This window comes from Galeopterus variegatus, unplaced genomic scaffold, assembly GCF_000696425.1.
Source record: "Galeopterus variegatus unplaced genomic scaffold, G_variegatus-3.0.2 Scaffold980, whole genome shotgun sequence".
Lineage (NCBI taxonomy): Eukaryota > Metazoa > Chordata > Mammalia > Dermoptera > Cynocephalidae > Galeopterus > Galeopterus variegatus.
The window spans coordinates 408,739-432,339 of NW_007727091.1; the positions used below are offsets into that span (position 1 = coordinate 408,739).

The 23,601-nt window shown below is 38.6% G+C and overlaps 1 protein-coding gene across 1 annotated transcript in view; it reads right to left on the reverse strand.

Moving 5' to 3' along the window:
- Positions 1-6,269: 6,269 nt before the first annotated feature.
- CDS1 (CDP-diacylglycerol synthase (phosphatidate cytidylyltransferase) 1) overlaps positions 6,270-23,601 on the reverse strand; it is a gene marked incomplete at its 5' end in the record, with an annotated part of 36,991 nt that continues 19,659 nt past the window's right edge. Inside the window, 7 exons of the mRNA XM_008573986.1 lie at positions 6,270-9,063; positions 13,106-13,209; positions 15,307-15,426; positions 17,268-17,420; positions 19,190-19,258; positions 21,647-21,734; positions 23,051-23,133. Of these exons, the coding sequence (XP_008572208.1) occupies positions 8,934-9,063; positions 13,106-13,209; positions 15,307-15,426; positions 17,268-17,420; positions 19,190-19,258; positions 21,647-21,734; positions 23,051-23,133 (747 nt within the window). The remainder of the gene's footprint in view (positions 9,064-13,105; positions 13,210-15,306; positions 15,427-17,267; positions 17,421-19,189; positions 19,259-21,646; positions 21,735-23,050; positions 23,134-23,601) is intronic.

Here is a 23,601-nt window from a genome sequence, read left to right on the forward strand (position 1 = left end):
AAAAAAAAAAAAAAAAAAAAAAAAAAAAAAAAAAAAAAAAAAAAAAGAGCTGTCTAGCCTGTAAACAAGAGGCTTGCCTTCATGTAGGTATCTGTAGTTGAATTTCAGCAAGTCTATTCCGTTTTTTTTCCCTGTTTCTAATTTAGTACGAATAACACTGTCTCCCACATTGTTTTCTTAGCTCTGCACTCTTCATTTTCATCTAATTCTGTTATTTTAGCATCTCATCTTTGATCCCTTAGTTATGTGATACGAAGCCTTCCCAGAAAAGCCTGTTCTATTCCCTGGGGTTCCCCCCACCCAGATTTTTGGTCTTTCCCTGCCTTCTTGCTGCCTGCCTTTCTTTGGTAGATGTTGTACCATCAGTTTTCATTTCCTGCCTTTTCAATGTGGATACTCCTGCACAGGCCTTATATTTGCTGTGACATATTGTGAGTAAATTCTCCATAACACCGTTCCCACCCTTAGACTGAGGACTGGCTGTTGTGATTTTTGTCCTGCCTTTGCCTCCCGTGGCTGAGTCTCAATGCCGGAGCCACAGTGAACCTGCTCCGCTGTCAGAGCACGTCGCTCCCCACCCGGAACCCTTCAGGGCCTCTCACCTCCCTCCCCCACGCTCTCTGCTCTGCACCACGCCAGGATGCTCCCCGAAGGGCCTTTGCCCTGGCTGTGCCCTCTGCCTGCTGAGATCCTCGCCCAGTGGTTGCTCAAATGTCGCCTTCAAAGCAAGGCCTTCCCCCATCAACCTGGGGTATTTATACTTGCAGTCCCCCTTCTCTGTCACTCTCCCCTGGAGCACCTTCTGCTGTCTGACATCCTATATGTTATTTCTTTGTGGTGTCTCCCCAGTAGAGTGTAGGCTACATGAAGACACATTTTTGTCTGTCTCATTCACGGCCGCAGTGTGAGAGTTCTTAGAACTGTACCTGGTGAGCAATTGCTGGATGAATTTGCTGAATGAAAGAACTGGAGGCAGCCCTCGACTTGCCTTCAACTTTAATGCCATCTGCTCTTGCAGAAAGGTTGTCATCTTTCTTGTGTTGAATTTGAGCTTTCATGTACCACGTGCCTGAACATGTGTGTTTGAAAACTCTCACTGGGGTTTAGCCTTAAACATTCAAAGTTGCTTAATCCTCAAGGGTACCCTGGAGCACCCAATCCCTATAGAAAGAACCACCCGCCCACTACCCCAGGATTAAAGCCGTAGGGTCTTTGTAGCAATGCCAGAGAAGAAAGCCTTCCCTCCTCTCCTAGTCCAGCCTAACTGGGGAGGCTGAAATATTCAGGGCAGCACCCACCCCCCAACCCTACCCTGCAGAGAGGAGAGGTGCTGGACTCATTGTGGGGTTCCCAAGTATGGGGTCAGCTAGCAGACCTTCCCTGCCCCATATCCAGGTCCGAGTGCTCCCTACCCCTGCCTGCTCACCAGATCACGTCATTACAGCTTCTCCAATCAAATATTCTAACAACTTGGAGACAAAATTAACATACTATAAAAATCATCAGTTTAATTCAGTGTGTTTGGTATATTTAGTTTTGCAACCACCACCACAATCTAATTTTAGAACATTTTCATGACCCCAAAAGAAACCTCTTACCATTAGCAGTCACCCCTCATTCCTCTCCCCAGCTCCTGGTGACCACTAACCTACTTCCTGTCTGCCGTTTTGCATATTCCAGACAGTTCACATAATGGAATTATGCGATATGTGGTCTTTTGTGACTGGCTCATTTCACTTAAAATTTTGGAGGGTCGTCCATCTTGCGGCATTATCAGCACTTCACTCCTCTCTATGGCAGGGAGTACTGTGTAACTACGCCACATTTCATTCATCACTCCCCACACGTGGACATTCAGGTTGTTTCCATTTTTTGCTGCTGTGAATAAAGCTGCTGTAAACATTCATTTACAGGTCTTTGAGTGGATGGATGTTGTCATTTCTCTTGGGCATATACCAGAGAGTGAAGTGGTCGACTCATATGATAACTCTACATCCAGCAGTCTGAGGAGCTGTCAGACTGTCTTCCAAAGTGGCTGCGTCATTCTACATCCCCCCAGCTTTGTTCTCAGGGAGCAGCCCCAACCAACCCACACTGTCTGTCTGTTCTCATTAAAATGTAATGTTGGAGTTCTCATTAAAATGTAAGTCTCTTTGATTTGGGGACAGGCCACTTTCCAATATACTCTCAAGGAGGTATCTGTAAGAAAATAGGTGACAGTGACAGCCTGTCCTAGCAGCCTCGGAATGTACCAGGTCTGCCTGGACTTTCCCTACCACCTCCCCTTCTCAGTTCCCCCACCCCCCAGCTTCAGTCCAGGTTAGGGGCCGTTCCTGAGTAGACCACAATCACAGCATCTTCTACAATGTCTCCCAGCTCACCTGGAAATTCTTTTGAGGGAAGGGGTGCATTTAATTACTTTAGGTACTAAAATGATGTCTCATCCTAGTGCAGTTCCATACCCGTGTTTAGTGGACACAGGATATACACCATTTAGAGGATGAAAAGGTTCCAGGGGACGGTGGTAATATTCTTATCAGTATATATTATATTCAAGGAAATCTTACCCTCTTGGAATTCTTTAAAGCCTTTAGAACTGAACCCCCCATGCAGGGTGCCAGCAAGTGCTACCTACTGCAAAAAAGAGGGAGGGGACCGAGGATCGGCGTGAAGCCCTCTTCTTGCCCTTGCCTCCCTGGGGGCTGTAGCTCACGGGCCACGGGAGCAAAGCCTCCCCACTCTAGTGAGGGCTCTTACTGGGAACTTCCATCAACTTCTTTGGCCCTAGTTTTCTTTTTTAATATTAGTGTGTACCCCTGGTCACTACTCTTCAGCTGAGGTCATCGTATTTGTTTTTTTTTTTTTTTTTGTCTTTTTCCGTGTCCGGCAACGGATCGCAACCCTCAGTGTCACCCCCGTACCGGACCAGGACCGGCAACGGGATCGCAACCCTCAGTGCTGCTCCCGCGCCTCGCTCAGCCAGTGAGCGGGAACCGGTCTGTATGTGGGATCCGAACCCTCGGCGGGAGCGCCACCGCGCTTCCCAAGCGGCACACTATAGCAGTGCGCCACCGGGCTGGCCCGAGGTCATCGTATTTGGATTAAGATCTGTCCCTTCTCTTCCTGCTATAAAATAGAATTGTCAAGGCGGGACTTCCAGCCATGGATGAGTACAGAGATTGGCAAATTCTCTCCCCCAAAAGCATCTATAAACTGGACAAAATTGATATTTCAGTGCTCTGGAAACAGAACAAAGGTATACAACACTGCAAGTGTTTATGCTTAAAAAATGGCAGCACAGTGGTAGGTCATGGAGCCCTTGCCAGGGCTGTCCCCATTCCCCTGCCAGCTCCATTGGTGTGAAGGTTTACCCAGAGCAGGACAGACTGTGAGGACTCCGGCCGTCAAATGGGATTCACTCAATTTAGGACACTGAAGTCAGTGCAAGTGACAACCTCATCAGAGGCTGAGTGGGAAGGGCTAATGACCCCACAGCCTGGAATTGTGTGGTTGGGCCAAGCGTATTCCTGGATGAGGCCACACACACGCACAGCAGAGGTCTGGAGAGGGTCTGGGTGACACACCCGGCTGACGCTCGGCTACTCCCATGGTCCTCAATGGACAAAATTAATTGGACATCATCAAAATTAAAAGGTGTTCACCTTCAAAAGGCATGATTAAGAAAATAAAGAAAAGCCAAAGCCTGAGAGAAAATATTTGCAAATCATATATCTGATAAGAGACTTGTATTCAGAATGTATAAAGATCTCTTACAACTCTAAGATGAAACATGTCATTTAAAAATGGGCAAAAGATATAGAGATTTCATCAAAGATTTACAAATGGAAAATAAGCAGATGAAAAGATGTTCAACACCACCGGCCATTAGGAAATTTACATTAAACCACAATCTACCCAAGAAAAATAAAGACACATCCACACGAAGACATGTATATCCACAAATATTCATAGCAACACTTTTTCATAAGAGTCCAAAACTGGAAATAACCCAAATGTCCATCAACTGGTAAGTGGGTTAGCAAAATATGGTATTAAGGGCCGGCCCGGTGGCGCACTGCTACAGTGCGCTGTTTGGGAAGTGCGGCGGTGCTCCCGCCGAGGGTTCGGATCCCACATACAGACCGGCCGCTCACTGGCTGAGCAAGGAGCGGGGGCAACACCGAGGGTTGCGATCCCGTTGCCGGTCCCGGTCCGGTACGGGCACGACACTGAGGGTTGCGATCCGTTGCCGGTCACGAAAAAAAGACAAAAAGACAAAAAAAAAAAAATATGGTATTAATAGGAAAGATGTATTGGTACATGCAAAAACATTATGCCATATGTAAAACACTATGTATTGTATGATTCCAATTATATGAGACGTCAGAAAAGACAAATTTATACTGATAGGAAGCAGACCAGTGGTTGCCTAAGGCTGGGGGGCTGGAGTGGGGATTAATAGGAAATGGGCACCAAGGGAAACTTTTTGTAAGAACATGGAAATCTTCTCAAACTGGATTTGGTGATGGTTGCACAATGTTATGGAATATAAATTATATCTTAGTAAAAGATTAGTATTGTGAAAAAAGAAAACAAGTAGAGTTTCTGACAATTCAAATGTATCTGTCTTACCTGGACTAGCTGAAGCCTCTGGTTCCTTTCTTTACAAGTTTTTGAGATTTATTTAAAATGAGAAAAAATATATTTAATACATTACACAAGAATGTTCTCCAAATTTATCACTCTGCTAGGCCCTGTCTCGAGTTCAAAATTACACATTCTTGAACAGAAAACCATTTGGATCCACTGAACTCAAGTTGGATGCACAGCGGAAAGGTGGGTCTTAGTAAAGGCTAAACCCCAAATCCCATATCCTGTTATGTTATTAGATGACAGAGGGCAGTTTGAGATTTCATTCTCTCACTAAAGAGGACAATAAGATCCTCAAAGATTTTTTCTATGGGCAACAAAACTGCTTTACCAGCCCATATCCTTTGTACACATTGGAGACCCAAACTGGCTTCTCTCAGCTCCTCGCAGAAACTCACTCTGCCATCATCAGAAAGTGTCCCCCTCATCGATCTTTACAGTAGAGAAACGAAGCTTATCTGATGACTTCAGAAGGTTCCTCACTTCTGTACAAGAAGACTAAGAATCAAGGTAGGGCTTCTGATTTTGGTTAAATTGTCTAGACCTGCTTTTTATTTGCAGCTACTACATACAGATTACCAAATACAGCCCCTCCTTATTTGAGTGGATTTTAAACTTTGTACGTTTCAGGAGAGGAGGGACAGATCTGGCTGTGCCCCATGCTCAGGACCAGCAGGTCTAGAATGGAGGTCAGGTGATTGTCTCCTGTTTTCCTGGGCACCTGGTTTCTATGTCTGTCATCACTGTAACCAACATCCACCTCTTATCTGTCTCAGAGAGTGGGCAGAGAACTAATAGTTCGAATGTTTTTCTTTGTGCTGGAACAAAGCACAGTGCTAGGTATATGGTACCTAATCAGGTTTGCTGAAGTGAACACAACGTTAACACCACCTAAAGCCACCACATAAAGGACATGGCCAAACCAGTGGTGACCTTTCTGCTCGGTCCTACCAACCTGTCATTTCCCACTGCAGGTGGGCAATGGGAGAGGAGCAGATAGGAAGAAGGAAGGAAACTAAGGATTACTAATTAGCTCTATGATGGATACAAATCAAGGCACTTTCACATGCATTTTTGCTGAATCCTTAAAACAACCCTTTTAGCTAGGAATGATGAAACCCACCTTAGAACTATGCAAAATGAAAATTCTGGGGTAGGAGGGAGGGGCTGTGCAAAAGACAAGTGGCAATGTGCACATTTGTGTCTTCAGACTCCAAGCCCATGCACTGGTGCAGAAGCTTGAGCACCTGCAGAGTACAGGCCTTAGGCCAGACACTGGGAAGGCAATGGCCAAGCAAAATGGACCCCGTGAGGCTTCCGAACAACCTACAGTTCTAGTGAGGGAGGACCAGACATTAGTCAGAGTCACAAAAATAAATGTGCTATGACACACTGTGGAAGTACTATAGACGTTCAGTGCTCTTTCTACTAAGAGGACATCACCTCTCAATAAACACAGATGTTTACTCATCACCAGAACTTATCCCCAGCCCTGACGATGTCACTGTCGGTGGTGATGGAATATACATGACACTTACGTATATCCCTCACTATTCTGTAAACACTAGTCAAATGAATGAATGTTTCTTCTCTAGTGAGAAAATGGCACAAAGTCAAAATACGATTTGTTTTAATTTTATTTTCCTAACTCAGTTTCAGTAAAAGATTCAGTGAATGGATTGACATACATCATAAGCTATCACCCATATACAGTATGGACACACTGTTTCTACATTTTGTTTTCCATTGAACAAGGTGACACTGTCTTTGTTCAAACCAAAGTGCAAATGAAGAGATACTGTAAATGAAAAAAGGGGGTGTGTGGTGTCTTTTTATTCTCAGAGAGTAAATGTATACACACCCTCACAAGGGGAGAAAGCATTGAGAAAACATTTGTATACCACAAGTTAAAAAGTCAAACAGTTAGTACCATTACAGTACCTCCAAGAATGGCAAATTTGGAACATTACTGCAAAAGAAGTTCCTAGTTTTTCATTTTTTCACCACCACATTGCAACATTGGAATTTAAGCCCTCTTCACAGTGCAAATATAAAAATGATCAAAGTCAGATTTTTACGGCATTCTTTTGCTAAAATATATTCTATTTTAACATACATGCTATAAAAGTATGCTAAAAAGGTCAATCTTTACAGCTGTTAAAATTAAGAATTTATTTTTTTACATATAGAATAATGTACACCCAATTCTAAAAGTATATTTGAGAAAAGCTATTACTATGACTCCAGATATTTCTAGCTTCATATTTTGTTTATAATTACATTGACTTTATAATACATTCAGTAATGCCCTCTTATAATTCTGTACCGCAATGTCTCACCAATTACTTTAAATAAAAATGCAGAGGGATCTGTGTTTCTCCCAGGATTTCTTACTTGTGCAAACCACCGAGTGTTCAATGTAAATGTCTATCACAAAATTTTCATCTTATTTTTTAAACTTTGGTATTTCAATTCTTTTGTGATCAACATTTGGAGCTGTTAATGAAGCAAATAAAAACATGAGATGTTAAAAGTTAACTCATTGGTGGACTGATTTTAAAAGTGATTGTTCTCTCCTTTAATAACATTTCCAATGCCAATTCTAGACTTTTTTTTGGAGGATAGTATGAAGTAACACTGACTGAATACATCCAGTGCTGACGAGTCAACAGAATGCACGCCAGACCAAGAAATGAGACTCCTGGGACTGAATGTAACTATATCTACTAAAATCACAGAGTACACATGATGAGGCTGCGAGTGACAGGTTACACCCATGGAACCCAGGCATGTCTACAATCTTTTATTTTAGGTATAGTGGTGGGATGGGAATATAAAATAATTGAAATTTGTTTCTGATTTAAGAAAAAATATTTACTCTTTTCATTAGCAAAACATTCTTTAAAATACATCTATTTCTTTCCTCTGAACATTTAACCAAGAGCACTGGGCAGTTTTGGAAGGTTTAATGCCAACTGTTCAATACAATAAACACGGCTGTAGAGAGTACACAGCGAGAGGAGCTCACTCACGTCCACTGATAAGAAATTTACTCTCATCTGGTTTCAGCATCCAGTCCACCAAAGGAACGGTATGGCATTTGTGTGCTTTTTGTTCTTGGTGGGAATCATTCCTGCTTGATTTTCATTCTTGGAAGAAAAAATAATCAGCTGATGTCCTCAGATTCTATGACATGATACGAAAGAGCAATGAGACAAAGATTAGCTACTTCCAGGAAGTTGGTCTGGGATTGGGTCTCCAGGCAGATCCTCCTCCTTCCCTGCCACGGGACGCCCTGGAAACCAGGAGGCAGGCAGCCAGGACACAGGCAAGCGGAGCCTCCTCCAGGATGGGTGACTCTGGCTCAGCTGAGCATCACCTGCTCTGCTTCGCCACCACACGACTCACTACCCTGTGTACGGATCTTGCCGTGTGCTCGTGCCTGCAGAACTTAGGGAAACCAGTTCACAGGGAAACAAGGAGAGAAGACTCAACCAAGAGGTGGCCCATGCCACTGTCTTATGCTGCCTCTGGAGCTACTGTCCTCTTGAGATAATCGGTGGAAAACCATACATTGTGTTCTTCACAGCAGAATTCTGCTTTCTTTCAAAAAGTTTTTGCAAGGTGGTGTTTTCCAAACAATTTCATCAGCAGTAGAGTGTGATGCCTGCTCTTTCAAATGAGCCGATAAAAGCAGACATTTCAGCCTCCCTCTTCTGAATGTGGAACCCACCTGAAAACAGAATATTTTCCCCTGGCAAACAATCTTTTTTTATTTATTTTTTAATCCAACTCAGCCCTTCAGAAAACACTTGAGACTACAAGAGGAGGAAGTGCAGGAGAGCTGACTTCCTACTGTGCCTTACATAAAACATTTTGCTAAAATTAAGAGCAGCTCCAAGTGCAAAAGTAAATATTTGTGCAAAAGAGCACACTGCCAGGTGCAATCTGAAGACATCCTCAATTTACTAACTTTATAGCATTCGACTCTTAAAAACACAAGTCTTTTAAATTATGAAACTAGCAAAGAGAAAGACTTAAATCAGAAAATACACCTTAGAAAAAGTACAGGATATTTTGCTGGCAATTTGCTACTTATTTCACAACTTAGATCAAGTAAGTGTTTGTTAAATATTCACAGTAATTTTCGAGAAGAAACATTCATGTCTGTAAAACTTCCCTCTATTGCATTTTCAACCATTTTTCTTTACAATTACAAAATTCATGTGTCAGTGCTTTTCTGCAGATTTCCTTCTCGTCAGTCCTTGCCTCTCTGGATCCAGTTATACCTTCAAGGTGGGCTGTAGGATTCCTTTCTCAATGAGATGAGTCTTCAGGGTTTTATATATATTTAACTGCTGTTCTGGTTGAAGCACCAACAACTGCTGTAACACTTTGCTGGGATTTGGACCCCTGATGATAAAGTAGAGAAGACAAAGTTCACACTATTTTAACAGGGCTAAATGAAGCACATACCCCCAATTTGAAATGTATCCCTCTTTATATGTAAAGCAGCAATCTTTACAGAATAGAAACAGCTCTTCGTAAGAGCTCACTTTAATGTCCAACGTTTCTATCAAGGGGAGAAAAAACCGAGAACAGGTCTGCTTTAAGAAGCATACAGTCTAGATGAGAAAAAAACATGCAAACACAAAACACAAGAACAATACAAGGCAATTTAGGGGTGTAGATCTGAGTTCTTCAAAATTCTCAAGAGGGCAACCTGAGTTAGAGATGGGGATAGATAACAAATCCTGAGATTGGACAAGACACAAAAATTATCCTGTAAGAAAAGGAGTCTGGTGGATGTAGGATAAACCAAAAAGAGGGTATGAAAACATCATTTAAATTTTTAGCTCCAAAGAAACTTTAGACGATGGAAGGTACTTTGTTGAAGAAATATCCCTGGGGAACTATGAATGTTCAAGATACAGAACACAAAATTCCTGAGGCTAGCACTGAAGCCCCCACTGGGATATACAATAGGTGCCACAGCCTTTGTTCAAAGAAAGTCTTAGGTAAACCCCAATATAGGAAACAAAATTTAAGCAGATCTCCTCTACTCCTCTCCCACCTCCCATAGCAGTCTGAGTAGGGAGGAAACAAGAGCAGGTAGAATCCAAGCTACTGCGCAGTGACATCACCCACACATCCTGCTCCATAACACACACCTCAACAGCCCAGCGCAGGAGCCCTCAAGTGCTTCCTTCTGGGTAAACTCCACCGACATTCCTGGCTCCAGCCCTTCTCTTTGCACCCTCCCACAGAGCACTATGGGTCGAAAGAGTTCCCAAACACGACTCCTACTCTTTCCCTCCAGTGACCCTGCTACAGTCATGGGACTGCAATTTCCCACCACCTGGACTCTATACCTCGACCCATCAATAAACTGGAGATCACCTGCATTTCTGTATTCACATTTCTAAAATATTGTTTTGTCAAATTAAGAATAAGCAATCCAATCTTAATGCATACTTATTCTTTGTACTTCCTACAGTCCACTTGAATAGGAAAAGCAGAATATGGGTTACTTTTTATGGACAGTCGTATGTAAAATCCAATGGGAAAAAGCAAGACATAAGTAACATATGGGGGAAGGCACAGAATTCTGAGAAAGCCATTTACGTGGGTAAATAAGTTTATAATGTATAATAAGGACTGTCCAAATAGAATAATATGAAGTAGAAAATCCCAGCAACAAAGGCACGTCTGCTATACAGTGATATCACAATGAGGGTGAGGAGAGGAACTTGTTACTCTGGAAATCTTATATTTAAGAAATTGTATAATGGCCAAGATTAGCCAACTCATGGGTCACCTCCATGTATCTGACTCAACTCATCTGCCAAAGAACTGTGGCTATCTGCCTCTCGTGGCCAAAGTCTATTCAAGTCAGGACACAGCATATCTTATCTTATTACCTTTTTCAAAAGATTCAGCAACTTCATAACATAAATCCAGAACGGGGGCCCACAGAGAAAAGGAAGGCTTTTTAGCAAATTCAGCTAAATGCAAAATTATGTCAGCAGGTGCTCACAGCTAGCTGCATCCTGGCATGCTCATTGCATTTCTAATAGTCTAAATATTTGCTTTCAAATGGTAGACAATGTGGCTCAGCATGACTTCTCTCTACTGAGAGAATAGCAGATATTTTTAAAAAAGAGTATGAATTAATGTCCTAAAAAGCTGCCATCTTCTGAAAACAGAGCTGTAAAAATTAAACCACTAATTACTAATACCCAAATATATATTTTAAAAATTCATATGCAAATAAGTTAACTATTTCCTTTAAATAGACAAAGATGGTCAACTGGCTATTAAAGAAAACACACACACACACACACACACACACAAAAACCCCGTCAGCTATATGCTTGTTAGAAGAGAAAAGAGAAACACATATTAGATATATGGATAAAGGAATGCTAAAAATAAAAGGATAGACGGCCAAGCCCGTGGCGCACTCGGGAGAGTGCAGCAGCGCTCCTGCCATGGGTTTGGATCCTATATAGGGATGACCAGTGCGCTCACAGCGCTCACTGGCTGAGCGCAGTGTGGCCGGTCTCAAAAAAAAAAAAGAGGACAAATAAATAAATAAATAAATAAAAATAAAATAAAATGATAGACAAAGAAATACTATGCAAACACTAACCAAAAGAAAGCTGATGGATCTATTCTAACATCCAACAGAGTATCCTTTAAGGAAAGTAGTAAAATGGACACTATATAATGTAACGACAAAAGAGCCAATGCAACAGAGAGATATAATAATCCTAAATTCTCTATACCTAATACGACCTCAAAATATATTAAGCAAAAATTGACAGAACCAGAAGTAGAAATAGATAAATTTACAATCACAACAGGAGAATTTAACAAAGCTCTCTTAGCACCTGATAGAACAAGCAGACTGAAACAAACAAAAAAAGAAACAGCACAGATTTAAACTTCACCTAAGTGACAATATAACACGACATCCCAAAACTGCAGAGTGCATGTTTGATTCATGTGCACATGGAACATGTTCCAGAACAGACGATATCCTGGGCCATAAAACAAGTCTCAAAAAATATTAAGAAATGAAATCATAAAGATTGTGTTTTCTGACCACAGTGGAATTAAGGCAAGTATCAGTAAATGAAGGAGAATGAAAAAAATCTCCATTTGTTGGGAAACTAATCAATATACGTCTTAATAACCCATGTGTCAAAGAATAATACTGGAAATCAGAAGATATTTGTAACTGAAAAATGAAAATACAAATATCATAACTCATAGGACAAAGTGGTAATTAAGAGAAAATTTGCTGTCTTTGATGAATATATTAGGCAAGAAGACTGAAAACCAGTAATCTAAGCATTTATCTCAAGAAGCTAGAAAAAGAACAGCAAATCGAACCTAGAAAAGATAAAGGAATGAAGAGAGTGGAAATTGAGGAAATAAACAACAAATATACAATAGAGAAAATTAACAAAGCCAGAAGCTGATTCTTTGAAAAAAAGGAATGAAATTGATAAACTTCTAGGCAAGACAGCTCCCCCAAAATAAAAGTTAATACAAAAATTCTTACACCGCTGCGGGTATATATTTAAAATGTTTATTTAGGGATCTCTAAATATGAGTTTCACTCCAAATAACTCTATGAAAGAAACTGACATTTTCTATGGCTCAAGTGCTATTAATAAGTGTTCTGCCTACTCAGCCCCTGCAGAGAGCATGTAAATAAAGCTAACATGTGGTTGATGTGGTTAGCCTTCATACTCTAAACTGGTATTTCAGGGTAGATCCAAAACACTAATGTTTAATAGCAAGAATAAAACACCCTACACAAAACAGCAACACCCGCACCTCCCCCAACCCCCAATCACCTGGCCTGTTTCATTTTTCTCCGTGGCAATTACAACCATCTAACAAGCCATATTTACTTGTTTATTGTCCATTTCTGACCCTCCAACCTCTCAACAAGAAGCTCTGAGGGCAGGGACTTCGTTTGTTTTGTTCTCTGCTATATCCATGCCTAGAACATTCTACAACATATAATAGGCACTCAAGCAATTATTAGTAGACCAATTATTAGAGAACTGAATTATGTTCTCCTCCTTTTCAATTTTTAGTATTCACATTGCAATGCCCACAGCTGAGAAATTAAATCTTACGTTTCACATCCAGTACCATCCACATTAGCTGGGTCTTTAACTTGGGCCTGTTAATGGCCATGACATACAATATTGTTTTATAAGTTGCTGAAACAGCTTAAAAAATTACAATTGTTCTAAAACAATTACAATTACAATTTAACTCCTACTGCTGAGGGCTACAATTCCCATGGCCACCACTCACTTTGATGTTACAAGATTACCACTGGCAGAGAAAGTTAACTTATTCAAACTAATGTTGATGGAAAAAAGAACTCAAAAAAATCATCTTACAAAAAAAAATTTTAATGTAGTAGTACCTTATAAAACTTGTGATGTACACATGCACAAAAGTTGCCATCAAATACTGACAATCAAATCTGTCCATTATCCCACCATGTCCAGGGATGGTATTTGCAAAATCCTTTAAAAACAAACAAATAAATTAGCAAATTTTCAAAAAATCACCTGCTATAAAATTCCTATGTATAAGTGCCTCTTTGGCATCATGGACTCTGTAAGGAAAATACCTTACTATTGGGTTTTTCTACTAAATATAAACTTATTAGAACATGTCCAACAGATTAAAAGCACATCTTTTGAGTATGTACCCATTCAAGAATGATTTCTGAATTGACCCACAACATTCAAATAATACTAATGGAACATTAATTAAATATAGACCTAACTTTTTTTAGTTAGTAAAGCTTTTTCTAAATAAAAATTATATCTGCTATTATGAATCCAATTTTGTTATAGCCTATCCTATTTAATCAGAAGCTACTTGGGAGCTCTTTTAGTGTCGGTGACAGATGTGCAACTGGTTCTGACTCATGTTTATCCTAATAGCTCTTACTTTGAAATAAACATTTACTAGTACAATAAATATTTCTTCCCTTTTTAAAGTATTGGGGTAAAAAGAAAATCAAGACAGCTAGCTTATTTGGTATACGTCAGTCCATTAAATGGCCAGATGGACGGAATGAGTAGTAAGCCTCAGAAAATGACTCTGTACAGATAAATTCATACATCAGAATGCCCAGAAAATAGAAATGACTAATTGCTCTTCTAGTTCACTCAGGCAACCTAAAAACATCTAAAATGCAAAAGCAATTGCACCTTCTTTTCAGACATGCGAAAACAATTTCACCGTTCAGCAAAAAACCTTGGATTAGACACCATGAAAGAAAATACCATTCCAAATGTAAAATTTCTATGTTTAAAACAATTATTGAAAAATTCTTTGGTTAGTTTTTGCCAACCCATTTGCTTCCTTCTTTTCCCCTCTAATTGAAGATTAAGAGAGCCACAGTAACCCAATTCCACTCTGCTGTTAGCAACCTTTACAAGACACTCTTCCTGGCATGGCTGTTGCTGCAATTCTCTGTGGCCATGTATTAACTCACCTAGTAGGTGGTGAGCACCTTGAGAACAGGGACAACGTCTTGTACACGTTTCTATACTGCATTCCACCTAACATAGTACCTTCCCCATGGCAAGTGCTCACTAAGCTAATTTATTTCCCTGGCCTCTAGGGCCCTACGTGGTCTGGTCCCACCAAACTCTGCAGTCTCATCTCATACTCTCTACCACAGCCACACTGTCCTTGCTGTCCTCCAAACAGACTAAGCTCCTTCACTCCTCTGTGCTCTCTAGGACTCTCTTCCTTAGATTTCTCTGCAGGACTTATACTCATCCTTTTCTCAGATCTCTGCTCAAACGTTACCTCCTTAGGCTCTTCCCTGACCACCCCAACTTCCACAGCTACTCTCTAACCCCTGATAGCACAACCTTCCACCTTAACTTAGTGAAGCCATGTGAGCGAGGCTGAGATAATGTGTCCCTTTATGATGATCCAACTCAAACAAAACATACGGATCATTTTAAGTATCTGGGACAGAGCTCAGCCAACTATGTCCCATAGACCAAATCCAGCCCATAACCTGTTTTTGTAAGTGGAGTTTTATTAAAACCCAGCCACACCCATTCACTGACATACTGTCTATGGAGGGGCTTTTTACACTGCGACAGCAGAGTTGAGCAGCTGTGATAGAACGCATGGTGTCCAAGGCCTAGTAAACGTATCTGCCCTTTACAGAAAGAGTTTGCTGACCCCTGATCTAGCAGATTGGACAGCTGCATCAAAGGCTCTTCTGCATGTCCCTTCAAGTGAGACTGGCAACACTGAACTTCAGACAATTCATGGCTGGACTCTTGTGTGAGCACCCCGTAGAACAAGATTCTGTGTCTATCCCAACATTAAGGGACACATGCTATTGCTATAAAAGAAGTTGACATGATACTTTAAAATGTATTAACATGGCAAGACCCAAACCTAACAAGAAAGAATGAAATCAAATACCCAAATCAACCAGGCAGCGTTTCTGTGAGACTGAAACAAATAGGACATAAAACTTTTTTGCCTAGGGCTTAATGTAGAACAACAGTGAACCAAATTTGAACTAAGTTATATTCTTTAATTATGTTCTCTAATAATGTAACAAAGAATATAAACACACACCTTGATTTTGAAAGCTCTTTTGAATCCACTGGCAAAGAATCCTCCAAATGGGCCAATTAAAGATGCAAAGGTTGAAAGCGCAATACTGTGTATCTGGAAAGGATACAAGCTCACTGTTTCCTAAACAGGAGAAAGGGCGGGAGGGAGGGTTGGGGTTAACTGCATTGAAATTGTACCTGAGCATGCCACCTAACCTAAGAACCATGATATAAATAGTAAGTCAAAGCATATACCACTTTTTTGTTAATTTCACAGACTTTAAGGATCATGAAAGAAAAATGTACTGTAAGCTCTCTGTACGGTCCTCGACTAGCCAGCACTCTGTGCTTCTGTCAGCCTCCAGACAGGCATCAGGCACACTGAAACCTTGCAGCTGGTAGGCTACGTTGTAGTTCCTCTAGAAACTTCTACAACAGTTGAAGGCTTACCAAAAATCAGTTAATTTCTAAATCTGTATTTTTTACCAGTAGTTCTTTGTTTTTGTAATTATATAATTTATTTTAATTTTGTATTTTATTCACTTTATTTAATTTTATATGATGAAATAAGGGAAAAGTTGGCCTTTTCTCATAAAACTAAGTTGAATGCTGTGGAAACACAAGAAGACTACTAAAATTGAGGAGATAATAAAAACTGAGAAGAATTCTGCAAATTATCTTGTAAATTCTTAGTTCTTGCTCTCCTTTAAAAAAACTGAAACTACAAATTGTAGATAGTGCATAATAGGTGTGGTTCAAGAAAAATGTCTGAGAACACCAATTTTTAGACTTGTTCTCAAAGCAACAAGTCCTTGCTCCTAATTAGAGGTTGGCAGCATCAAAAGTTTTATAGAAGGTAACAGATGGCTTGGACATTGAAAAAATTATTGTAGTTCATGAACTAAATACTCAAGGAGAGAAATAATTTGTTGGTCAACCTGCTTCTCAAAAATTATAAATTTTGGTTAAAAATAAAATGTTTCAGATACACACATGTGCATGCATACACAAGAACACACACACAAGACTATTTGATTCACCACTTTAACCAACTGTCCACCAGTCCTGATGACACAGATCCAGAGTATTCTACATGCTTGAGTGCTAGACCTCAAAAACGCCTTTCAATGGTAGCAATGTGCTTTTGGAAGAAAAACTGGTTTTTATTTATTTATTTATTTTTGGCAGCTGGCCAGTACAGGGATCTGAATCCATGACCTTGGTGTTAAAAGGCTGAATTCTAACCAACTGAGTTATCCAGCAGCCCCCAAAAACTGATTTTTAGAAGTAGCAGTTTTCTGTACTAATGAATGTCCTCTAAAAATCAAAGGCTCTTTGAATTGAATTTTAATTAAGTATTGAGTCAGTTCATACCAGTAACATGTGAAACCCATTCTAATCCATTTGATTTGTAAAAATCTAAGGAATATTGAAAAATGTTTTCAAAACAAATACAAGGGGCCGTCCCGGTGGCGCACTGCGCTAGTGCGCCGCTTGGGAAGCGCGGAGGCGCTCCCGCCGAGGGTTCGGATCCCACATACAGACCGGTTCCCGCTCACTGGCTGAGCGAGGCGCGGGGGCAACACCGAGGGTTGCGATCCCGTTGCCGGTCCCGGTCCGGTGCGGGGGCAACACTGAGGGTTGCAATCCATTGCCGGACACGGAAAAAAGACAAAAAAAAAAAAAACAAAAAAAACAAATACAAGATAAATTACCATCAGTATTTAAGCCGTTAGGCAAGTAAACCTCTAGTACACAACTGATTTGCAATAGTAATACTCATTCTATGTTCAAGAAAGAGAAATCACAAGAGGATAGAACATATTGTCGATAAGCAGACACTAAAACCAATTCTATATCACAGAATTAAAAATTCTACAAAAATTGGTTTCTTGTAAAAAATCTGAATCCCACTTTTAAAGGAAGCTTAATCTTTAGACTGGCGGATCCCTAACCATATTTCTCTTGAACTTCTACTCTTACCCGTCTCAACACCGTCTTTAGAAAGGGAGGAAGTGAATAACTCTGAAGCTGGAAAAGTTCTGAGGGCTCACACTCTGTAACAAAGGAGTTTACATCACTTCGGTATTCCACCGGGCAGACAAAGTACTGGTATTTGGATAACAGATACGCAACCTGAATAACAAAGCAAGAGTTCATGAAACACTGGCTAAATATATGTATTTTAAGTACTGTGTCAGAAAGGCTAGAGATAGAATGCCAGATACTGTTACGTATTTTAAAAGTTAGATGGTCATAATCGTCCCCCCAAAAAGACATAGAAGACATTTAGAAAAAAAAGTTTCTGAAATCAGTGAGACTGTAATGTCTGTGGGACCACAAATGTAAAGGTACAGAAGAACAAAGGACTGAAGTTTATTGCCTACAAGCTTAGATTAATTTCATCAATGAATAATCAACCAGTAATTCAGAATTACTAATAAAATAGTGCAAAACAGTACAGGTGAAAAACACCATTGTTCTTAGCCAACCCAGAAAACTTTGACTAAATTATTCTTTCCCTGGCCACATCACTGCAAGTTTTAAAACTAGCTGTCTTCAGCCACAGAAGTAGAAGGTATATAGAAGATATATAAAATAAAATACCCTATTATAAATTTAAATTGCTAGACAACACTTTGTTCTCTTTTTCTTTTCTCTTGCAGACATTTGCCCCATTATTTTGCTCAAGAATGGGTGGCAGAAATTCAAACAACACTATGGATATAAACTGATTTTACTTCCAACCAGTTTCCTCAAAACCATTTATTTAAAAAAATATATAATTTCTCTCATTATTCTGTCATACATTACATTCTATGGGGTGGCTCTTTATTTTCTTCCAATGATATGACTATTCCTGTAGTATTTCAAATTAGTCTTTAATAATATCAAATTCTTATAGTATTACTTAATAATATTTTAATTATTCTTGATTTGTAATGTATAAACATTAAATGGGATTGGATCCTTTTTCATTATTCTATTTATCAATTACTAACATCAATATTCCATCACAAAACTTTTGGAATAATTTTACCAAATTCTATTGAAATTTTCATTGAGAATAAACTAAATTTATAATTAAATGTTAGAATTGTGGTGGTTTTCCCATCCAGAATCATGTTACATTTCCATTTATTTGTATACCTGCTCTCTTTCAAAGCTTCTGTTGTTACTGGTTTCTCTATATTTGGATATAGAATATAACTACAATATTCTTGCACTAAACTCTTAAAAAATTAACAGTAATTAAATTAACAGCTTTTTTTTTTTTTTGGTATATTTATCTTATATCCAGCCATCTCACTGTACCCTTATTGATTCTCACTAGACAACTTTTAATAAAAAACTAAATTCCCTAACTGTACATTAATTTTTTAAAACATAAACAATATCCACTAATTCTGGCTAAAAGTGAACATTAATTACTTATAATTAACAGACTCATCCTGCAAGCTGGGCTCACAGCAGTGACCACCCACTGAGCCAAGTGGCAACCATGTGTTAAGAAAGCAGAACTCTTCCCACATTATTTGGATTATCTGCTACTACTCAAAGCCACCACCTGTCCCAGCACCTGTGTCCTCCAAAAGGCAGAACAGCTGTTAGAAACTGCCAAAACACAACAGTGGATCTCAAGCCTGACTGCACATTAGAATCACCTGGAGGAGTTAATTGGCCTGGGATAAGAATGAGGCATAGACTTTAAGCTCCCCAAGTAATTTTGATATGCAGACAGGATGAGAGCTACTGGGGGTACAAAATCAGTTCCGCTTAAGTAGATCTCAATAAATATATTGCTAGCATCTTGTACTTTAATAATTTTTTGGCTTATAATAGACTAATAAACTTGGTACAGTTTTTCAAAATATATATAAGATAAAAATCCTAGAAAAACTCACAATGAATCCAAACACGACTGTGGAAAAGAAACCGCCAATGAATCCTTCCCATGTCTTTTTAGGAGACAACTAAAAAAGGCCGAATAAAATTTAAAAGAGTTACTGCACTCACAAAACATAATACATTTGCAAACTCTGTTCAAGGAGTTCCCTCAATACCTTGAACATGTCTCTTTACTTTTTTCTTATTGGAATGGTTTAAAACCCTTTTCTCTCTATATTCCTGATTTATGTGTGCAAATCTCTCCAGTAGCATTTAACATGTAGTAGGCCCTCAAACATTTGGCATGCTGTGAATATCTGTTTTTTCCTTTTAAATAGCCTCAATTTATTTGTTTTTCTCTCAAGGACTATATAAACTGTAAACTAAAATAATCATCCCATGACTTTTGTGTTTATATATATAAACCCCAATAACAGTGGTAGTAGTGATGATGATGATGATGATGATGATGATGATAATAATAATAATAATGAGTTGTTGGAGTAAGGAAGAGAAATATTCATTCCAAGTACACATGGTCAGTATAGACCTGCTACTAACCAAAAATAAAATGAGCACAACAAAACGTGGAGATGGCAACAAGCCAGATTTTCATATATTCCTAATATGCTATACTCACAACAGACCTCTTTCTGAAATGACAAAATACTCCACAGCCCCAAATATTGTATTTGCTCCTCAAGTATTCATATACTGTCCTCCCTTTTTTCACAATCTACATCTGTCTCCAGGAAGAAAGGAACACGCTGTGCTTCTAAGAATAGATACCATTTGTTTCAGATTCAGGCTATTGATCCCAGTCAATGAGGCATTCAGGGAGAGAAAGCTGAAGGAAAATCTGGAAAATCTGGAACTTGGTAATGCAGAGGCAGGAGGAAAAGACTCAGGAGTAGACGGTGATAATTATCCAGAGGTGCCATATAAGATAAGGAGTGAGATGTGTGTAGGGATTTGGTCATCAGATGTTTAACGGCCTTTGTGATGATCATTTCAGTGCAACAGGGACAGAAGCCAAATATCAGAGGGGAGTTTCTGAAGATAGAAATGGGCTATAGGCTAAGCTACATGAGCTCTTTATACACCTTTTGTCCTGATATTCATAAAGACCAAAACCCAAATATTTAGCCCAAAGTGGTTTCTGAATAAATCTAATAACAATTCTGCCTTAGAGAAGGGATGAATATACCTTCTCCTAGGATAGTTTGGTATTATTGCCATGAAGTAGGAGTGGACTCAAACTCAAAAGTGCCCACTGATTATTTTAAAGATAGCTTTATCAAACTGAACTGATTCATATCATATTGATTTAGGGGTTAACTGCTCAGTTATCCAGGTATATTACACAACTTACCCAGCCTGGTAAATTCCCTAGAAAGCTATGTTCAAAATCAGTCGATGAGATTCTTCTACAGCTCTAACAGCCTTTCTGAAGGCTTCCTAAGCCCAGAACTTTTGTGTGCTGGAATCCCATGGGGAAGAGAGTTTATGGAGGGTTTTTTAAAGGACAGTCAGTCCATCCATTTCTCTGGGACGCTAAGCTACCTGCATACTACTCTAAATCAACTTCTTTTTAAAATCTGAACAATTGTCACAATCCCTTCAAAACTGCCTTCATAGCCAAATAATATACAAGGGTACTTCAAAAAGCTCATGGAAAGAATCATACTACCTTTCAGTTCTATCTTCCTCAAACTTTTTGAAGTACCTTTGTATTTATGGGAACATTATAAAAGTCTTTGCCTAATACGTGAACTGAGTGAATCCTATCTAAAGCCACAACCTGAAAGCTCTTTTTCAGAAATCCGTTTTAGAAAAAAGCTTAATTTCCACAAAGAATTGGTTTGTTTCTTTTCTCCCTTGCCCTTAAGCAGATCCAAAACTAAGGCAAAACAATATAGTCTGCTGATGTGTATTTTTCCTTTCCCTTGTCTTAACCTTTTATTACTACTTGCATTTTATCAGTATTTTATTGTAGGGCCCTAAAATCTTTCTTTGAAATGAGTTTGGATGGAAAAGCCTTACAAATGGACACGAGTATGTGAAAATGGTATAATTTACTCTCTAAGAGAGGTTGGTAAAGGAGGGGACAGAGGAAGAGACATTTGAGGGTCAAGGAAAGGCTTGTTTATAGGGCTGCCGGGAAAGGGGATAAAAAAGAACCAGCTAACATGCAGAAACCAGCAGAAAGATGAAACGGACCTTCCCAAGAGACAGGATAACCGAGGGAGTCAAGCCCTTATCAAAGAACCAATAGAATATCTGATGAAGAATCCAGATGGAATTATTGGGAAATATGGCTCACTGCTCCTGCGCTGTGGCTAAATGCAGTTCAGTAAAATCAAGGTACATCAGAAATCAAAAATGCCCAACAGCACCAAGCTGTTGGAAATATTCTCCAGTGGCTATTTTTTAAAGGTTATGGTGGTGGCTTGGTTGTAATATTTTTCCATTACCTTAATTAATGGAGTTCTTCCAAAAAAAAATCCAAAAAGGTAAGCAGTTATGTCATTGCAGATAACACTTGATATTGGAACAAGGAACCTTTAAAAAAAAAAAAAAAGGCAGCAGGAAAAAGCCCACATGATTAAGTGGCAAATATTTATACAGGTTATGACTCATAATGAACCAATGTAACAACACTTTGGATTACACTGCAGTCTAGTCCAGAACATAACACTTGCCAAAACATCGGAAATAAACAACAACCAAGTTTGCCTATTTAGCAATTTATGCAGAGCAAAATCTATAAATAAACTAACATACTAAGTGAATACTCCTAAGGAAATTATTAAATTATCAATTACTATAGTTATGGACATTTAAATTTTAATTTTATGCAGAACAAGTTATAATTAAAAAAATAAAAGAAAGTCAGATTGAAAGTTTATCTTTAAAAAAGCAGCCTTTTAAAATGAAAATGAGTCAGTTATTTAGACAATATAATCTGATAAATTTATACTAAGCTCTTAATATAAATTCTCTTTCAGGAAAAAAATTATCAATTTTAATTCTTTCTATGAGTATAGCTTATGACTGCATTAAACTCTACTAGTTGTACAGAACCTACTTGCTTCAGTAAGTGTCCCACCATGAATTTAAAGTTTGTATATGGAAGACAATCTTAAAATTATTCCAATTATTTATACACACACACAGTAAAAAACATGAAGCAGTCAAGGGAATAAAATTTATCTTGATAAAACCCATCAACTATAAATGATTTTAATTAATAGCTTTAAAATGAATGTGGGGGAAATATAGTCATATTTTTAAAAAGTCTTAACCTTTTTCTTTACTCCAAGTAATTTTTACCTAAGAAAAAGTTTTTAAAAAATGAACTAATTTTTAACTAATAAAAATGCATTCTGAAAATGCAAGCCACTGCCATAGAGCAAATAACTCCATACATCTGAAATTTGGAAACCTACTCCTACATAACAGCAAAGCAGAACCTACCCAACTTTCACCTAGAGAAAAATGCATTTCTGGCACACTGTTTACTGATAAGAAAACTTCCCTATTCTTTTTGCATTCCACGTAAATATATTCTTTTTTTAAGTCTATCCTTTGTAAAAAAGTCACATTAAGGCTTACACCTGAACTGTAATTAATTGTTGGGGCTTTTCTGGGGACTCTGGACTTTATTTAGAACCTGAATAAGAAAGGTTTCTGGTTGTTAATGTAGCATTTTTGTCTCAGGTTGTTAAATACTAAGGAAAACTCAGTAATATATTTTAATGGAATAGAAAACAACAAATAGTACATTTTAGTAGAAATCTGTAAGACACTGTCCAATGTTCAAGAGCTTTAAAAGTGCTACAACTTAAATATAAAGCAGCATAATTCTGTTCCCTTACCATATCATGCCTTCAAACAGATTTTGGATGACAAGATGTGACTGAGTAACTGTTATCAGTAAAGTTACATGAGTCCATGCGAACTGTTAATAGCCCAACAACATAAAAATTAGTGAACACAACTGATCAGTGCAGCCAAGAAGCAACAGTAATTTTGAAACACAAATTTCAGCCATGACTTTTGGTCAAAACTTGTAAGATAAGGTCATACAAAATAAATGCTGTTAGTAAATTATATTCATTTTGTCACCTACTTAGAAAAATAAAAACATTTAACGAAGTAATCTTAATTTATACACAAGTGAAATGTTAATAATACTGAGATACACAAATAAATTTAAAAACATGTATAAAAAATAAACCATAATCCTGAATCAGATTTAAATGATAATGAAAAATTTATAGTGTTATTATGGCATTTAGAGAAGAACATTTTACTCTGGCTGCACTCTGCAGTTATGAAAAATGCTAAAAACTATTTTTCTTTTAGAGTTTATTACAGTAATTTTTCCCCATGAAGAGTTATTTCTAACCTCAAATGATTCAAACCA